Source organism: Podarcis tiliguerta, assembly GCF_965153285.1.
Source record: "Podarcis tiliguerta genome assembly, chromosome: 9".
NCBI lineage: Eukaryota > Metazoa > Chordata > Lepidosauria > Squamata > Lacertidae > Podarcis > Podarcis tiliguerta.
The window spans coordinates 22698495-22718212 of NC_139542.1; the positions used below are offsets into that span (position 1 = coordinate 22698495).

The following is a 19718-nucleotide window of genomic DNA, read 5'->3' on the forward strand; positions in this document are numbered from 1 at the left end:
CATTCCCTCCCTAACGAAAGCTAAATAAATTAATCACCTCCAGAATTTGGAAACCCGACAAGCAAGGGCAATTCTCATCAAGCCAAAGAGCTTTTCAGATTTCCTCCACTGGCTATCAATTTTGACCGGCCATTCATAAAAGATCTCTTCTTTCCATGTTTCCTCCAGCAAAAAGAAAGGAGGCATTGTTGCTGGCTAGTCCGTGCACAAGTGATCTCTATTCAAGCTTCTCTTTTGGTCACTCGTAATCTAATGAACAAATTGAGAAGGAGCAATGCTCCAAGTGGTGCCCTTGAGCACCAGTCGCTGGAAACCACAGGAGGGGAGAGGGCTCTTACGCTCAGGTGCTGCTTGAGGATTTCCCACAGGTATCTGTTTGGCCACTCTGAGAACAGGATGCTGGACTAGATGGGCCATTGGCCTGTAAAAGAGGATGTGGGGTGGCAGCCAGTCTGAACATCACTTTTATTTTGATTCTGAGAGAAAATTAGCTGTGTGGATCTTATCATCAGGAGAACCAGCATGGTGTACTGGTTAAGAGTATTGGATTAGAGCTGGGTTAGACTAGGTACAGTTCTATGGTTCTATGTACTGATTATATTATAAAGTTATATTATAGTGTTTTATATTATAATATAGTTATACTATATTAGTACAGTGGTACCTCGGGTTAAGAACTTAATTCGTTCCAGAGGTTTGTTCTTAACCTGAAACTGTTCATAACCTGAAGCACCACTTTAGCTAATGGGGCCTCCCGCTGCCGCCGCACAATTTCTGTTCTCATCCTGAAGCAAAGTTCTTAACCTGAGGCACTATTTCTGGGTTAGCGGAGTCTGTAACCTGAAGCATATGTAACCTGAGGTACCACTGTAGTGGCCAAAACTCACTGATGAGTTTTGCTGCCACCCCTGAAACCAGCTGAAATAACCCACCCATTTTTGCAGCCTGAATACTTGCATGTGCAACAGGGGCTGTCTCTTTGCCCCTCAGTTCCAGTTATATGTGTTTATGAAAAATTCAAAAGCAATCAGCCACACTGCCAGAGCACGATTTCTGTTCTCATCCTCAGGCAAAGTTCTTAACCTGAAGCACTATTTCTGGGTTAGCGGCGTCAGTAACCTGAAGCGTCTGTAACCTGAAGCGTATGTAACCCGAGGTACCACAGTAATCATATATTATTATATGATTTGTCATTATTCACAGTACAGTCGTACCTTGGTTCTCAAATGGAATCCATTCCAAAAGTATGTTCAACTTCCAAAAACGTTCGAAAACCAAGGCGTGGCTTCTAATTGGTGGCAGGAGCTTCCTGCACTCAATTGGAAGCCATGGACATCACGTCGGATGTTCTGCTTCCAAAAAACGATGGCAAACCAGAACACCCACTTCCGGGTTTGTGGCATTCAGGAGCTAAAATGTCTGAGTACCAAGGTGTTTGACAACCAAGGTACAAATGTAATGGAATAATAAACAGTTTAAACACATGAACTGTAAGTAAATGAACTCCTTGTGTATCTCAGTTTTCCACTCAGCCTAAAACAAGTCTACAGTCATGACAAACACCATCTCTCCAAAAGCACATTATCTCAAATGTTAAAAAAAATCTCCCTCTGTCCCCATTGTGTGTCTGCAGTGCATCCCCCTCCGCCCTAAACTTCACAATGTGTCAGTCTCAAAAACAGGAGCCCACAACACAGACACAAAAGGAAACAACAGCAGAGTCAATAGCAGCAGCATCCCAGTCAAGTCCTGACTATCTACACCCCTGTCACGTAGAGCAAAACAAAAACCTTGCGGCTGCAAATTGCCTATTCCAGACGAACGGAGGGAAGAGTTTGGACAATGAATCCGGTTATCGCATCTCCTTAATGAGTTCAAATTTTAAGCTTTTAGCTCCTGGGATACAAGCTGAAACCTGGAGATGATTATCTGGCTGGTGCACAGTCTTCAAATAGGACTCGGCGATTGGCCAGCATTCTTTGAAAACAAGAAGACAACAGGTTTTAATTTCTTCTCTCTCTCTCTCTCTCTCTCTCTAGATCTCCAGCGTGAGATATTGCCCACAACTGCATGGAGGTTTTTGAAAAAGTTCAGAAGTGCGCACATTAGATTTAGTTACTTACATCAAGTTCTATACCTTATTGTAAGTAGACCACTGAGTTTAAATTAGAATTAAGCACAGAACTGAATAAAAAATCATGACCCTTTTTACATGATTTTAATATGTTGTATTTAAACAGTGATGCCCACTACAGCTGCTGTCATGCCAGCACCTAACACCACTGGTTCACTGAGAAAAAACAAGAAGAACTAAGCCTGTCTGGCTATAAATGGCTCTATTTGTTGAGGAGATAAGGGCAACTCTGCTTCTGTTGCAAGAAGAAACTAAGTCAGAGAGCCATTTTAAGTACAGGAAGCTTTCAGAATTTACATCCATTTAACTTAACCCAGCATTAAGTTAAAAGGTAAAGGTACCCCTGCCCATTCGGGCCAGTCTTGACAGACTCTAGGGTTGTGCGCCCATCTCACTCAAAGAGGCCAAGGGCCAGCGCTGTCCGAAGACACTTCCGGGTCACGTGGCCAGCGTGACATCGCTGCTTTGGCGAGCCAGAGCCGCACACGGAAACGCCGTTTACCTTCCCGCTAGTAAGCGGTCCCTATTTATCTACTTGCACCCAGGGGTGCTTTCGAACTGCTAGGTTGGCAGGCGCTGGGACCGAACAGCGGGAGTGCACCCCGCCGCGGGGATTCGAACCGCTGACCCTTCGATCGGCAAGCCCTAGGCACTGAGGCTTTAACCCACAGTGCCACCCGCGTCCCTCTAAGTTAAGTTACCCCTGTTCTAATCTCCATTCAGGACCTGCTAGTTTGGACTGAACTATGGGAGGGGGTAATCTGCAGTTCATGGTCCAGACATGGTCCAGCTGTGACCCAGTAACACTCAAGTAGATAGAGTCAAGAGCCACCTGGAACTCCATTTGCCATGCTCCTTAGTGGCAACAGATGCTCTGCTCAGGCATTCAGTTCTTATGGAAGAGAAGTCTGTTGCTGCTGAAACAGCGGTAGCTGGTGCTATCTTAAAAGTGTTTCAGTGACCTTCATTTATCTAGCTTTTCTTTTGAAGATAACCAGGCCTTAAGTAAACCAATATCCATAGACATAGTCATTGAATATTTACAAAAGGCAAAGGAAAACAAAGCCCTAGGTCCAGCTGGGCTAGGAGAAGAATTTTATCAATCCTTTAAAAACGAACTGGCTCTTATAGTTGCAGAATTGTTTAATGACTGCTTAGATAAGGATATCTTGTCTATAAGCTAGACTCGGGCACGAATAGTAATGATATTAAAGGAAAGAGGAAACCCAGCTAAGGTGGATTTGTATAGGCCTAGCTCTCCATTGGGACCGGTAGGCCAGGAGATCAACCATAAGTGTAATCAGAGCCAATGACAGGCAGACTCCAATCTCCTAACTGGGTACAAATAAGAAGACGGGCAGGTGTGGGTTGGCTGAGAGCAGACTGAGGTTGGTAGTTTAGTTTCCTCATTAACCAGACTCCTCTGTGCTGATGTGCTCTGCAACAGCTCTCCAGCTCTCCCTGATGCCAACGCCCTAATAGTAAATTTGGGCAATAGGGGAGCAGAAGGGACAACCAACTTAGTGCTTTTCAGGTATGGTTGGATTCCAGCTCCCATCAGCTCCAGAAAGTATGGCCAATGATTAGGGATTATGGGAGATGAAGTCCAGCAACACCCCAAGGGCACCATATTGGCGACTCCTGCCCTAGAGAGTGCTCTGAGGGAGTTGAGAAACATTGAGCTCATCATGAGGTGAACAAGGTGGGGAAATGATGGTTTTTGTTGACACTTTTTCAAGAAGCTCCAGGAGCACTTAAACTCTGAAAAAGTAACCAGGGAACTGACGTTCTTTCATCCTCAGTGTTTTATGGGAAAATGATACTAAGAAAATAGCGTTTTTAAAAAATATATACCACTTCCTCCTCAGTTTAATAAAGATAATTGCAAGTGTTCAAGAAGGAACACAGGGCTACATTGTTGTGCTCTGTACACTTGACAAACATTGCCGCCACCACAAAAAGAACAAATCTTCTATGTCTCCGGCAAACAAATGGCAAGATATAATGAGTATGTATATTGACAGCATAAAGGTAATAATTACACATCTCCATTTTCTCTCAGAACTCGCCAACCTCAAAGTAGCCGCAATCTAGGCACCAGATTGTGCAGGGAGGAATTTTTGAAAGATGGGGAAAAAAGGAGAGGGAATGAACTACATGAGGTTGGCTACAAATTGCTATAATCTAGTTATTTGATAAGATAGTTGGTGTGGTAGATGCATGAACAGAATAGGGTTGCTTCCAGGATAGTGAGAATGGATCTGCATTCATGAAATGGAATTTCCCAGAATTTTCTTTCGGGTGCAGCCCCTGAAAAACTGCTCCTGAGGACAGGACACATTTTTATATGTAACTCTGTATTTTTGTAACATTTTGTCTCAGTTGCCTGTTGTTGCTTCAGTTCCCTGCACACCACTTAGAGGTATTTGTAATATATTAAGCGGTATAGAAATTAAATAATCAATCAATAATCAATGCTTTGGAGGTTAACTGAAATTTCAACATGGTTGTGCAAACATGGCTTGGATTGCCAAAAAACAACAACAACAATTTGGGACTGGCAGAACAAAATTCTCAACAAAGTGAGCACAGTCATGCCTCTTTCCTTGTATGCTCCTCTTAGAAACAGATCTCAGCGTTTTAGCCTATGATTCCACTCTCCCAGCCTCTGCCAAGAGCCTTTTATCCTTTTATCAGGTACATCAGGCTTTCAGGCTGAGCAGAGCATAAGAGTAGGGAAAAAGGGACCCTATATAATTCTTCCCTTTGCCTGCTCTAACCTGGCTTTTCTCCTTGAGAGACAAAAGATACAGCTCTCTGGGTGATGCCAATTTTGAACAGGGAAATTGCCAGGAAGGAAAGAGTTCTGCAGTCCCTGTCTGTCTCACCCCAAGAGACTTTTCCTGCTCAACCCAAAGCCTCCTGCAGCCACTTTACCCAGAAAAAAGCGAGCCTTTGTGGGCAGGGTGGGAGGCAACATTAAACTAGACATGCAAGGTGTGCTTCTAGCAGTAAAGTTCGGCAAAAGCCAAGCCCCATGACCATCCCTTTGTTCATGACAGTTCTAGCAGATTTATCTCTCGGAGCAGCTCTTCAACTGATTGCAACTGAATAAAAAGGTTATTGTTTATTGTTCGAGATTTCTTAAGAGGGACTGGCAAGGGACTCCCGAGCGGGCTGCGCAGCAACAAACAACTTCAAGTTTTGTCATGCCGTGAAGAGTGTACAAGGGAGGCTTTGGCTAGCCGCTTGTTCTCCTGCCAAACACTAATGAGTTTTACCTTTTCCCCCATTGGGGTTTGTGCCGCGGCTTGATCTGAAAACAGGCACACCTTCAACGAAGAGCAGCATCGCCTCCTCACATAATTGTTGCAGGCTACAGTTCACCTGCTGTTCACAATGGAGCTTCTTTCTGCTAAGATCACCCGGACATGAAAGGGCAACTGGCAATTTGAGTGTGGCGCTGAGAAACACTGGCCAAGGACATTCTCACACTGCATGGACAGAACTTAATTTTTAAGAAAGAGCCATGATGCTGGTTCCTAGTAATTCAGAAGCCATTGAAAGTGAACAAGACTTTAGGCTGCTGCGACTCCTCGTTTTCCATTTATACATTAGAGTACCTGAACAACATAATGTCAAACTGTGATCCTATGCATACTTGTTATCAGTGCTATTTTTCTAGAAAAAGAGGTAGTGGAACTCACCCCGAACACTTCCCTTGTAGTAGTAGTAGTAGTAATAATAATAATAATAATAATAATAATAATAATAATAATAATTTATTATTTATACCCTGCACATCTGGCTGGGTTTCTCTAGCCACTCTGGGTGGCTTCCAATAGAATATTAAAATACAATAACCTATTAAACATTAAAAGCTTCCCTAAACAGGGCTGCCTTCAGATGTCTTCTAAAAATCTGGTACATGTTATTCTCTTTGACATCTGGTGGGAGGGCATTCCACAGGGCGGGTGCCACTACCGAGAAGGCCCTCTGCCTGGTTCCCTGTATCTTGGCTTCTTGCAGCGAGGGAACCGCTAGAAGGCCCTCGGTGCTGGACCTCAGTGTCCAGGCAGAACGATGGGGGTGGAGACGCTCCTTCAGGTATACTGGACCGAGGCCATTGTTCTCTTGTAATGGCAATGTCACCCACCTGAGAGGTGTCGAACTCAGTTCCAGCGAGTTCCGGCTGAAAAAAGCCCTGCTTTGTTATTATTAATTATATTTCTATACTGCCCTTCATTCAAAGATCACAGGATGCTTTACAATAGAAAAACACAAAAATGCATACGAACAAAAACAATGACCTCCATCCCACTACAATTTAAAAGGCCATAGATTGTTTCCTTAGCCAAAGGTCTGGAAAAAGAGGGATGCTTTTGCCTGGTGCCTAAAGATATGCAATGACGGTGCCTGAGGAGCCTCTTCTGAAGTAAGCCAATGAGACCTATTTCTGAGTCAACGCACATAGGATTGTGCTGCAAGCCAGCAGCTTGTAGATCTCAGGTGCAACTGTTTCACCCATTTCTTTCGCTTCAGAATGTACACAAGGAATCACAGAAGAAGCTGCATGTGAAAACAGCAAACTCTTAGCTTACATATTTTTATAATGGTCAGATAACTGAAGAAGAAGAAGAAGAGTTTGGATTTGATATCCTGCCTTTCACTCCCTTTTAAGGAGTCCCAAAGCGGCCAACATTCTCCTTTCCCTTCCTCCCCCACAACAAACACTCTGTGGGGTGAGTGAGACTGAGAGACTTCAAAGAAGTGTGACTAGCCCAAGGTCACCCAGCAGCTGCATGTGGAAGAGCAGAGACACGAACCCGGTTCCCCAGATTACGGATCTACTGCTCTTAACCACTACACCACAACTGGACAAATAGGGTGGCCAGATAAGCTACTGTAGTGTAGGGGGCAGAACACTGGATGAGGACTGGAGAGATCAGGGTTCAAGTCCCCCATTGAGGCATGAAATTAATTGGGCGGGTCATCGCCTATCAACTCACAGCTAGGGAAGCTGTGGCCCTCCAGATTTTGCTAGACTTCAAGTCCCATCAGCCTCAGTCAGCATGGCCAATGATCAGGGATGATGGGAACTGCAGTCCAACAACATCTGGAAGGACATGGCTTCTCCGTCTTCACATAACCCAAAATCTGCCTTGAACGAGAGGAGGGACAAGGCTATAAAAGTTTAATGTTTATGAATAAATATTTTTTTTAAAAATAATACAGGGATTTAAAAAAAAAATACTCCTACTTCTCTGGGCTATTGTATGAATAAAATGGGAGCTTTGTACTCCTTTGAGAAAGGGCAGAAAGTTTTAAAGAATCCTACAATTCACAACGTCAAGTTTGGTAGGAAGTGAGGATTCTAAATACTTAGAAATTAGCTTTGTATCACCCAAACCCATAGGGGGCATAGGGACATTATAAAATTTTATCAGTTATAGACCATTTTATATTGGCCTTAGTTAGTCTTGGGCTTTCCCCAAAGAATTCTGGGAGCTGCCATCTGGTGAGGGTATCAAGAATGTTCTATGATATCCTTAGCTCTCCACACAGAAATAGTTTCCTTTGGAGAAGGACTTGAATGGCTAAATTTGGTTTAAGGGGCGAAGTGTTGATGTGCCATTAGTCCCTATGTGAGACAAATACTGAGCTGAAGACACAAGTGCCAATTAATCAGCCGCTGTAGGAACTTGTAATTAGCAACTAATTCCAGGATGCCTTTGCTCGCCACAGCCCCAGCTCCCCCTCTCATTGTGAGAAGACTCCTTTCATGGATTCATTATAACAGTCACTCCTTCACAGGGGAGGAAATGAGAGAATATCTTTCATGTTCCACCTCCCTGTTCCTCTACCGTCTCTCTTAATTTTTAAGAAGACAGATTTTTTCTTTGCTAAGCTAAAAACTCTGAGGTCCCTGGTTCCAAAAAGGACCCACAAAAAGGAAGCAATGAAAACTCTCTGAAATAACACGATTCCTAAATGCACAGGACACACAAAATATGATTATGCTCAGGTAAACTAAGAAGACAGAGGAGGGCAACCAAAATGGTCAAAGGCTTGGAAACGATGACTTATGAGGAACGGCTAAGGGAGCTGGGCATGTTTAGCCTGGAGAAGAGGAGGTTAAGGGGTGATATGATAGCCATGTTCAAATATATAAAAGGATGTCACATAGAGGAGGGAGAAAGGTTGTTTTCTGCTGCTCCAGAGAAGCGGACACGGAGCAATGGATCCAAACTACAAGAAAGAAGATGCCACCTAAACATTAGGAAGAACTTCCTGACAGTAAGAGCTGTTCGACAGTGGAATTTGCTGCCAAGGAGTGTGGTGGAGTCTCCTTCTTTGGAGGTCTTTAAGCAGAGGCTTGACAACCATATGTCAGGAGTGCTCTGATGGTGTTTCCTGCTTGGCAGGGGGTTGGACTCGATGGCCCTTGTGGTCTCTTCCAACTCTATGATTCTATGATTCTATGACGTAGCTTGAAGTCTGACTATATGTACATCAGGAAGAACTTTCTGATGGTAAGAGCTGTTCGACAGTGGAATGGTCTCCCTCGGGAGGTTGTGGACTCTCCCAGAGGTTGGATGGCCACCTGTCATGTATGATTTAGTTCAGGCATGGCCAAACTTGGCCCTCCAGCTATTTTGGGACTACAGTTCCCATTATCCCTGACCACTGGTCCTGTTAGCTAGGGATGATGGGAGCTGTAATCCTAAAACAGCTGGAGGGCCAAGTTTGGCCATGCCTGATCTAGTTGATTGCAGGGGCTTGGAAAGGATGATCTTTGGGATCCCTTCCAACTCTTCAATTCCATGATTCCATGATCCGTGCAAAGCACATGCCAGACTAACTGCATTTCAGTCCGTCTCTACACCATCTAACATTGTGGGAGAGGAATGCTACCGTGTCGACAGGACTTGCAAATGTTTTAGGCACGCATTAGCGATCGTGCCTCACCATGTCCTGGAAAAATCTTAGAACGAAAGGACAACCAGGGGATGGTTTATGATTTTGTCATATGCCAGCGATGAAGCAGCCAACACACATCAGCCTGTAATAATTCATCGGATTACTGCTATGTAAACAAAAATGAAAGGGAATTTCCTCGCAATACATTCTTGTTCTCCAGAGGGAGGATGACAGTCATTAGCCTCTCTGGATAGTCCATTTTGTTTAGGCAGAGGGTCAGCCAGGTTTTTGTCAGGCTTTGGACAAAGGTCAGGCTCTGGACAGTTGTGTTCTGGGACTTTGGGGAAGCTAGCTGTCAGTCTCCATGAGGCTACATTCCAGCCACGCAAAATTCAGGAGTTGCTAGGCATATAGCATCTTTCCACTCGCTTCTAGGTAATCAAGGCATTATCCCAGTCAGGGCTGGATTATGGTCAGGGGTCCCTTTACCTTTTAAGCTACTGAAGGTAATGGAGCCCTTTATATGTCCAGCTGTCCTTTGTCAACAACAAATTGTCGCTGTTTTTTGTGTTGAATATATGTTATATAGTTATTTATGGACCTAATAGGTATCTAAATCCATTTGCACATGCAGAATGTAGGCACCCTATACAGTGGTACCTCGGGTTACAGACACTTCAGGTTACATACACTTCAGGTTACAGACTCCGCTAATCCAGAAATAGTACCTCGGGTTAAGAACTTTGCTTCAGGATGAGAACAGAAATTGTATTCTGGCGGCGCGGCGGCAGCAGGAGGCCCCATTAGCTAAGTGGTGCTTCAGGTTAAGAACAGTTTCAGGTTAAGAACGGACCTCCGGAAAGAATTAAGTACTTAACCTGAGGTACCACTGTATCTAGAAATAAGCAAACCAGTGATATTTTAGGGAGCAGGCTAGCAGGTGGGTCCCATTACTTACATCATTACTTACAAAAAAACACAATTTTGCTGCATGTAGATTTTATTTGTTTTTTATCTTATATTTTGGAAATGTACATCCAGTTTTTTTCCCTTTAATTTTTTTGGGCCCCCCCAGAGAGTGGGGCCCTAAGCTATAGCTTGTTTAGCTTATTCGTAAATCCGGCATTGATCCCAGTTGAAAAATATAAGATGAACCTGCAGGATCAGGCCAATGTCCTTTTTGCTGATCCCTGAACTAGATGATCCTATGCCCTTTTAAATGGGGGGGGGGCAGTTATTTGCAATCCACAAGCAATGACAAGCACATTGATAGCGCATGTGGAGCCGTGATTAGAGTGCTGCACTAGGAACGAAGAGACCACAGTTCAAATCCCAAGGTCACTCAGTAGGTGATCTTGGGCCAGTCAGAGTGTCTCAGCCTGATCTACTTCACAGGGTTGCTGTGAGGATAACACTGAGGAGGAGGAGAACCACCTTGAGCTCCTTGGACAAACGGTGGGCTATAAATGCCATAAATAACAAATAACATGAAATCTGCCATTGACTTCAACAGGATGGGAATGGCATCTTTAAGAGAAAACAAAGCTACAGTAACTGATGTCCATTTTAAACTGGGTCTTGATTCTGCTATACTGTACCTTGAAATCACCCAATCCTTACGGAACATCAAGCCTAATCACGGATCCGCTACTATCATTCAGCAGCCAGATTTGAGAGAAACTCCAGACGTTTCAAAAGCGTCAGAAAACGAGAAGGCTAATTAAGGACTCCAGAGGATTAACTGAAGGCATTTGGAAGGGTGGGAACCAGGCAAATCGAGTCTAGTACTCTGGAGGCGAGAAAGCTAAACCTCCCCTAATTCCCTGGGGTCTACCATACCCAATGCCCCTGAATCCCTGCAAACTGACAGGCTTGTTATTGTAGCTAATATTAACAATTATCCTGCGGAAGAAAGATTTATTGTGCTACTTTTGTGCTCTGTGGCGCCAGAGTTATGTCCTAAACCAAGAAACAAGATAAAATTTCTCCCTACAGAGGTGCCTGAGAAAAGGTGGAGCCGTGACTCACACTGGAATCAGCTTACCGTGATAATGCCAGGTAAATACATATTCGGTAGAAAAAAACTTCTCCTTTGACAGTTGATGAAACACGCTTTGGAATACCTGGAGGCAAAAACGACTCTCACCCCCCCTCCCAAATGCTTGTTCATCTGCATACTTTTTGTACTTGGGAACTAAAAAAGTTGTAAAGATGCTGGCGATATCCACAAGCATTGCAGGTGTATTGAAATGACTCCAGGCCAGAAGACGCACTGCAGCAGGGGTAGCCAATGTTGTGCTCTTCGGATGTTTCGTACTACAACTCTCACCAGACCCATCCAGCATGGCCAATGGCCAAGGATGATGGAAGTGGTAGCCCACAACATTCGGAGGGCAACACATCAAGTACTCCTGCAATGCCAATTCCAGGCTGGGAAGCCTTGCTTACCTTGCTAGCTATCGTTTGTTTATTCCAACCATTTTTATCTTGCTCTTCAGCCAAAGAAGGCTCCCAAAGCTGCTTGCCAACAAGACAGGGCACTGTTCCATCTTCCATGTGACAGTCCTTCAGATATTTGAAGATGGCTACCATATCACCAGGGACGCGGGTGGCGCTGTGGGTTAAAGCCTCAGCACCTAGGACTTGCCGATCGAAAGGTCGGCGGTTCGAATCCCCGCGGCGGGGTGTGCTCCCGTTGTTCGGTCCCAGCGCCTGCCAACCTAGCAGTTCAAAAGCACTCTTGGGTGCAAGTAGATAAATAGGGACCGCTTACCAAGCGGGAAGGTAAACGGCATTCCGTGTGCTGCGCTGGCTCGCCAGAGCAGCGATGTCATGCTGGCCACGTGACCCGGAAGTGTCTTTGGACAGCGCTGGCTCCCGGCCTTTAGAGTGAGATGAGCGCACAACCCTAGAGTCTGGCAAGACTGGCCCGTACGGGCAGGGGTACCTTTACCTACCTTTACCTTTTTACCATATCAGCACTCAGTCTTCTCTTCTCCAGGCTAAACAAATCCAACTTCCTCAACTGTTCCTCATAAGGCTTGGTTCCCAGCCCCTTGGCTGCCCGCCTTTACACATGTTCCAGTTTTTCAATATCCTTCTTAAATTGTGGTGCCCAGAACTGGACACAGCAGTCCAGGTGTGGTCTGACCAAGGCAGGATAGAGTTGTACTACTGTTTCCCTAGACACTAGACTTCTGTTGATGAAGCTTAGAATAGCATTAGCTTCTTTTGCTACAGCATCACACTGTTGACTCATGGTTAAGCCTGTGGTCTATTAAGACCCCTAGATCCTTTTCACATGTACTGATGTCAAGTCGTATGTTCCCCACCCTCTATTATGGGGAGGGGGAGCAGCATGTACACCACTTTGAGCTTGGAAGAAAGGTGTGATAAAAATAAAACAACTCTTTCAATTCTAACTGCTCATTGCAAGGAATCTGCACCTAAGGAACAAGCCCTACTTTGCTCTTCCCACCTTCCCTCCTCATCTGTTTTCTGTTGTGTCTTTTAGATAGTAAGCCCGAGAACAGGGACTGCCTAATCCAGGGGTCAGCAAACTAAGGTCCGTGGGCCGGATGTGGCCCGCCAGGCTCGTAAACCCTGCCACCTGCTTGCTCAGTCACCGCACGATGCGGACACCTCGCTGCATGGGGGCTGACTTCTGTGACACTGGCACAGCGTCTGGGTGGCTGGCAACATTGGCAAGGCTTTGGATTGGCTGTGGGAAGCTCCTGCAGCCAATCTGAAGTGTGGACACCTCTGGGCAGGCAGTGACGCTGGCATGACTTCAGATTGGCTGCAGGAAGTTCCTGCAGCCAATCCGAAGCCTCACCACCTGCAGCTGAGGTAAACCTGGTGCGGCCATGGATGGAGGACGCGGCAGCTAAAAAAGCCAATGCAATTCTGGGCTGCATCAATAGGAGTATAGCATCTAGATCAAGGGAAGTAATAGTGCCACTGTATTCTGCTCTGGTCAGACCTCACCTGGAGTACTGTGTCCAGTTCTGGGCACCACAGTTCAAGAAGGACACTGACAAACTGGAACGTGTCCAGAGGAGGGCAACCAAAATGGTCAAAGGCCTGGAAACGATGCCTTATGAGGAACGGCTAAGGGAGCTGGGCATGTTTAGCCTGGAGAAGAGGAGGTTAAGGGGGGATATGATAGCCATGTTCAAATATATAAAAGGATGTCACATAGAGGAGGGAGAAAGGTTGTTTTCTGCTGCTCCAGAGAAGCGGACATGGAGCAATGGATCCAAACTACAAGAAAGAAGATTCCACCTAAACATTAGGAAGAACTTCCTGACAGTAAGAGCTGTTCGACAGTGGAATTTGCTGCCAAGGAGTGTGGTGGAGTCTCCTTCTTTGGGGGTCTTTAAGCAGAGGCTTGACAACCATATGTCAGGAGTGCTCTGATGGTGTTTCCTGCTTGGCACGGGGTTGGACTCGATGGCCCTTGTGGTCTCTTCCAACTCTATGATTCTATGAGAGGCTGGCGGGCTGCTGCTGCTGGTCAACTCTGGTGAGCGGGTGGCGCCGAGACGCGCTTCTGAGTGCGTGCAGAGTGCGTTCTTCCTCCAGGTCCGGAGGCAGCTGCGGGACTGGCTTGCAGGGTATTTATATTTTTCAAAATATAGTCCAGCTCCCCACAAGGTCTGAGGGACAGTGGACTGGCCTCCTGATGAAAAAGTTTGCTGACCCCTGGCCTAATCATAGCTTTACAAAGGTGAAGGATATGATGAAATCACCTGTGATAAGATTTCTGATTTCATAGTGTTTTGATGGTTTCCTACTCCTATGGAAATGGGAATATATCTACTCCATCGAGGCAGAAGATCAACATGTGACAGGGTGGGGAAAATGGGCACTCTTCTCTGGTTTCCCTTTTAATCTGAGCTGGAGAAGAATCCAGGGCCTGTTCTTTCAGGTGGGCTTTTTCTGCATTTGGCTTGGGAGAATGTTACTGGTATCCCATGGAACTCAGTAGGGGAGGAATTTCTGTTGGCTTAGGGGAAGCAACTGGCTTGTCACTCACATCTTCCCAGTCCCACAATGATTGTTCTATCACCTTTGGTCTTTGAAGCATCAGCCATCATCCAACCCCAAACTCATGAGAGAATCAGCTGGGCCTCAGGTATACCTCCCATTCCATTGCTTGGGAAGAAGGGACGGGATGAGTGAGATGCACTTATGATTAACAAAGAGTATATATATATATATATATATATATATATATATATATATATATAACTTGCCCTTTATCTAATGTATTCATTTGAAAGTAAAATGTGCTGTCTAGAAGCATAAAAAAAAATCACTGTGGTCTGAAACCCAGATTAGGCAACCTCTCTTGTGCACTTGAGATGTTATTGTTAATCTTCACATTTCAAGGGCTCCTCTCTAAAAAAAGGAAAAAAATTGTTATCATGCCAGGCTCTGATTACGGTAAAAACAAACTCAGGACTTTATTTTAGTCTATTGATGCAGACACTGTAAGCAATAGGTCTTATAATGCTGAAAAACATAAAGGTGAAGACCGCCAGGGTCTTCTCCACCTTAAGCTCTCCACACACGACTGTTTTCCTTCTGACGCTGTCTGTAAGTTGTTGAAGTAGAGATATTTTTCTTCGGAGTTTTAGAATTTGCAAAAAGCAAATTTAAATTACATTACAAATTAAAACATAAAGCCTGAGGATGTTATCTGTGAGGTTTGTGCACAAGCCTATACTTTTTACGCAGACGTCATTTGTAAAGTTCATTTATATCAAAGTTAATATTCAGACATTTGCAATTTTTCAAAGAAAGAAAGGTTAAACATGGCTTAAATGAAGTATTTGATAGAACAAAATGTTTTTTAAATGTTGCCAAGAGTGGAGGCATGCTATTTTATTGATACCAATATCTTTTTAAAAAGAAAGAGCACTAGAAATAGAAAAACAGGAGAAATAAGACAACAGAACTCTTTGAAAGGGAAATGTGCAAGAGCCCAACATTTATCGGATCTGCATGAGTTGATTGCATCCCATTAATTTAAAGTGTTCCCTCTCTGAAACATTTACTTTAAAACAATTCACTTATTTTTGCATGAATATTTTGACAAAATGTCTGCAGTTTTTAAAATAGCACAGTTGATGTTCATTGCCATGATGATCTTAGATGACTTGGGGTGACATCAAACATTCCAAAGCTCCACTTTTTCATCCAGAAAAAAGGTGAAAGGGAAGAATACTACAGTATTCCCTGCAAAATCACGATGGAAAGCCATAAAAAATATGTGTCGCTAGTGCAACGCAGATGACGTAATGCCCATAAAGAATCTTCTCATATTGTTGATAAAAATGCAAGCTTCTCACTCATATTTGTGGAGAAGGAACAGTCAGCAGACCAGTTGGCTTGATTTTGTTGATGCCTCCATCCAAAATGCAAACCCTTGGATATTTGACTTTCACCAGGTGAGCTGCAAACTGAAGCAGAAAGACCCAATGTCAGGAAGATGCCTATCATTTCTGAATGTGCACATACACATTAGCACAAAGGAGCAAGGTGGCTTGCTGGGATACCTGCATCATCCTATCAATCAAACCACAGTATTGCTTTACAAAATTATTTCAAGGTATTTTGATGGTTTGCCTGTTCTCTATATAAACAAACAAACAAACAAACAAACAAACAAACAAACAAACAGACCGTACTGTGCTGATAAAAGATTAAAAGTTGTTGCTTTCTTAAGGCAAGGGGTAACAGATCAGTGGCGAAACATGTGCTGAAAGACCCATGTTCCATCCTGGGCAAAAAAGAAAAGGAAGGCAGGAAGACAGATCGGATAACAGGTGATAGGAATCCTAGGCAAGGGGGAAGAGACAACACCAGGCTAGATATGTGCACCAAAAATGAAGAAGACTCTTGCCCAAATGACAATAGATGCCCAATAAAAAGGCACTGTAATATAAATTAGGCAATGGCAGTGGAGGCTAGTCCATCAGGGAAAATGGGGCACTGTCCCAGCAACCTCCGTCTGCCTTCCGTCAGCCCCCACCTGCCTTCTTGCAACCAGTCCAGGTTGTGGCTGCCGCCTTCCTCCTTTGTCTCAGTTCTGCAGTCAGGACAATGGGGAGGAAACTCGAATTTGTTGGCTATGCCTGTGATTAGTTCTGGGATCTGCCAACTGTTGGGCTCCCTGCCTTCCACCCTACCAGCCACTGTGGAGTAACAGATTAACAACAGAGAAACAACTACAGGACATTCAGAAGACACCAGAAGGCAACTCTGTACAGCGAAGTTTTTAGTGTTTGATGTTTTATTGTGACTTTATATTGCTGGAAGCTGCCCAGAGTTGCTGGGGAATATAAATGATAAAATAATAATAATGATAATAATTGCTATACAAAGAGTAGGCGAAACAGTAAAAGGGGGGGGGGTCCACTGGGTTTAAAGAGAAACAACAACCATCCTTGTGTTTATGCTGCATAATCAAACTGCTTTAAGTAGAGGTTGGATGGCCACTTGTCATGGATGCTATAGCCGAGATTCCTGCATTGCAGGGGGTTGGACTAGATAGCCCCTGGTGTCCCTTCCACCTCTACACTTCTGAGATTCTAAGCATACTTTCTCTCTTCACACACACCCTCCATATTGCTGCCTGTCGTGTGCCTTCAGGACATGGCCTAAGAAACAAATGGTGAACCTGCTGTATCCTGAACTCCAGCTTCCATGAGTCCTAGCCAGAACAGCCAATGGGCAGGAACGATGGGAGCTATTGTCCAGAAGCAACTGCAGCATCACAGGTTTCCAGTCCCTGTGTTAAAACCTCTCCCGTTGGCTGCAGATGACCTTTTTGTATGCCACAGCTTCTCATGTTGGGCTTGAACCAGCTGCAGAGTTTGGTGAACAATCAAAGTACACCGTACACCTATGCAAACAGAGACACAGCTGATCACACAGATGTAGAGTACTGAGTGTAGCTGCTGCTAAACAAACCACTTTAGCAAAGACCAAGGCCAAACAACCTTGGCGTCTGTGTCTCCATTCAGGTTGCTGCCAGATCGACAGAAGGGCGCTGTCTGTGGTCAGGAGAAGGGGGAAACCCAGCAAAACATTGGCTTTACTGTTACCCAGGGGACGACATGGCAACAGTGTGGGTAGACCAGAAAATACAGCTCTTTGCTTTCTTTGCCAAGAACCCGAGTTGTGTTGCTTTGGCTACAAACAACCTTTATGGATTTTCCATTGGTGCATTTCAGCCCTCGGCTTTCTGTAGCCTGTGATAGCATGGCATGTCTTCTTAAATCTCTTCTCTGTCTTGCATTCATTCAGCCCACTCCGAATGAAAACCAATTGCCCTTACTGGAAAAACCCTCACCCTTGCAATTTCTTCACTCTTAAGTCCCAATGCACTCCTGCATGCAACCTTTCCCAGTTCCACCCTACGTCCGGTCATCTGACAGTTGACTATGCCCCTTATTCTTTTCTGCCTCCTATGCCTTTCAGAACACCTACAGGATATCGGCTCTCATTTGGTCTCAAAGCTAACATTTTCCTTGAAATGCCAAATCCATTCATCCACCTTATATTATCCCAAGGCCCAATTATAAGTAAGTCAAAGCAACTGAAATTAAAAAACCCATAATCTTCCCCTATTCTTTCTGGGTTGAATTTTAGACTGTAAACTCCTTGAGGCAGCACCCTATCACGTTCAACTGTTGTAATGCACATTGAAGGTGGCATAGCTGTTAAGGGGAATGTAAGTTATTGTGCAGAAAAACCAGCCATTGTGCACATTCACCAGGTCTCATGCAGAAGGTGCATATTAACCTTCCATGAAGAGGGAATTGTGCACATTTCCTTATCAGTATACAGCAGAAGGTCTCCACTACGATTCCTATGTAGCTTAAGCCTCCCCTGCTATTAAGCTTTTTCCCTTATGCATTAACCCATATACAAACAAAAAACTGGGCTGATGAAGTCAGTCTTTTCTACCTCATTGTCAATGGCTTGGAAAGACCCCTAGGTCACCCTACACTACAGTATTCCCACGCATACCTGGGAGATGCATCTAAGCACCAAAGGGAACCTGCTCCCAAGTGGTTGCAGCTGCATATGAAGGGGCCATGAATACAGAACTGCAACCCTTGAGATCTATTCATAATTTCAAGTGAAAAGCCAACAGAACTCCAGTTATGTATTTTACGGCTGTGCCTTTGGCTTCCGCTTATCCAAAAGGCAACTGCGTGTCCTGAAGATTTGCTTTTCGCTCAGAGCTGATAAATCTTGCGCTGTGCTATTCTTCCGTAATGCCCAAGTAATCATGATGTAGTAAAACAAGGATTTCACTGAAACTTTGACAAATGACCTTTTAAACCTCCCAACGGGACAAAGGGCTATTACTACCCTCATGCTGGGAGACCCTTAGCAACCAGGCTGGAGAGGATCTGTGACAACTGCTGAAATATCAGCTGTAAGAGAGAGAGAGAGATCAGCAGAGGACTGCAGAAGAAATGTAGTGCCTTTTGCTAGCTGGGTGGTCCAAAGGATGAGGAATACTGCAGAGAAAAGAAATGGCAAAGAGCTTGAGTGGAAAGGGACAGATGTAAAATGTGACATGGAACTAGGTGGTCTTGTAAATAGAATTCGGGAAGATATTTATTGATGGGATGAAGGACAGCGTGTGCTTGCATGCATCATTTTTACCAGAGAGAGAGATCCATGGATGCAATTTGAAAAGGCGACAAATCACAATAAATAACAATGAAAGCAGCCCTGCTCTCCACCCAATTCAAAAGCAGTCGTATTGGATTATGTCTAGGCTCCATCTAGGTTACTATCCAACAGCACCAAATAAATGGCTGGGTCATGTTTCATACTCAGGTCTCACTTGCACCAAGAAAAATCTGCATTTGTCAGAGGCAATGTCAGTTGCTAGAAAGACATGACATCTTCTCCACCTGTGCTTTCTGCAAAGTAAAACACTGTTAGAGGAGCATTGGCGGTTATTGCTAATTTCCTTTATACAGCTTCATCGGTGTGCGTGGCAGTTTACAGAGTGCCAACCCGGCTAAGGAGTCGAGGAACGTGCAATTATTTCACTTACATGTACTTGGAACTTAGCTCTGGAAAACTAACTGCAGGACCAGGTGTAGCCAATGTGGTGCCCTCTTCATTTTGTTGGTCTCCAAATGCCACCACTAGCAGCCAGCAAAGCTGATGGGAGTTCAGAGTTCAAGAATATCCAATTACCCCTGCTATAATTATGGGTATAACTAGGGGATTAGTGCTAAATGCTTCCCCCTGCAGTCTAGCGCTTTAACTTTTGGCAACAAACATGGCTGTGGCTGCAGAGGTTAAAATCACAGAATCATAGAATCACAGAATTGTAGAGTTGGAAGCGACCCGAGGGTCACCTTGAGCAACCGCCTGCAATGCAATGAGTTTACCTCCTTCTTGAGCCTCAGATATGGAGAGCTGGGTAGTGCTACCCCAAATTTTGCCACTGGTAAAGACAAGAGTCAGAAGGTTGGTCTCCTCCCGAGCCCCTTCCCTCTGTTTCTTAAAGTGCTGCAAGCTTCCAGAGGCAAGCTGGGAGACATCCAGGGTCTCAAATGGTGTCAGGTGCGGCAACATCACCTTGGCAACATAGCAGCTATTCAAGCCTTCTTGGTCTCCA

The 19718-nt window shown here is 44.6% G+C and overlaps 1 protein-coding gene across 5 annotated transcripts in view; it reads right to left on the reverse strand.

Moving 5' to 3' along the window:
* Positions 1–14498: 14498 nt before the first annotated feature.
* Positions 14499–19718, reverse strand: part of TBCK (TBC1 domain containing kinase) — an 82216-nt gene continuing 76996 nt past the window's right edge. For all 5 annotated transcript variants that reach the window (XM_083456762.1, XM_083456763.1, XM_083456761.1 and 2 more), the window contains one exon: positions 14499–15522. In XM_083456762.1, the coding sequence (XP_083312888.1) occupies positions 15412–15522 (111 nt within the window). In that variant the 3' untranslated portion in view covers positions 14499–15411. The remainder of the gene's footprint in view (positions 15523–19718) is intronic.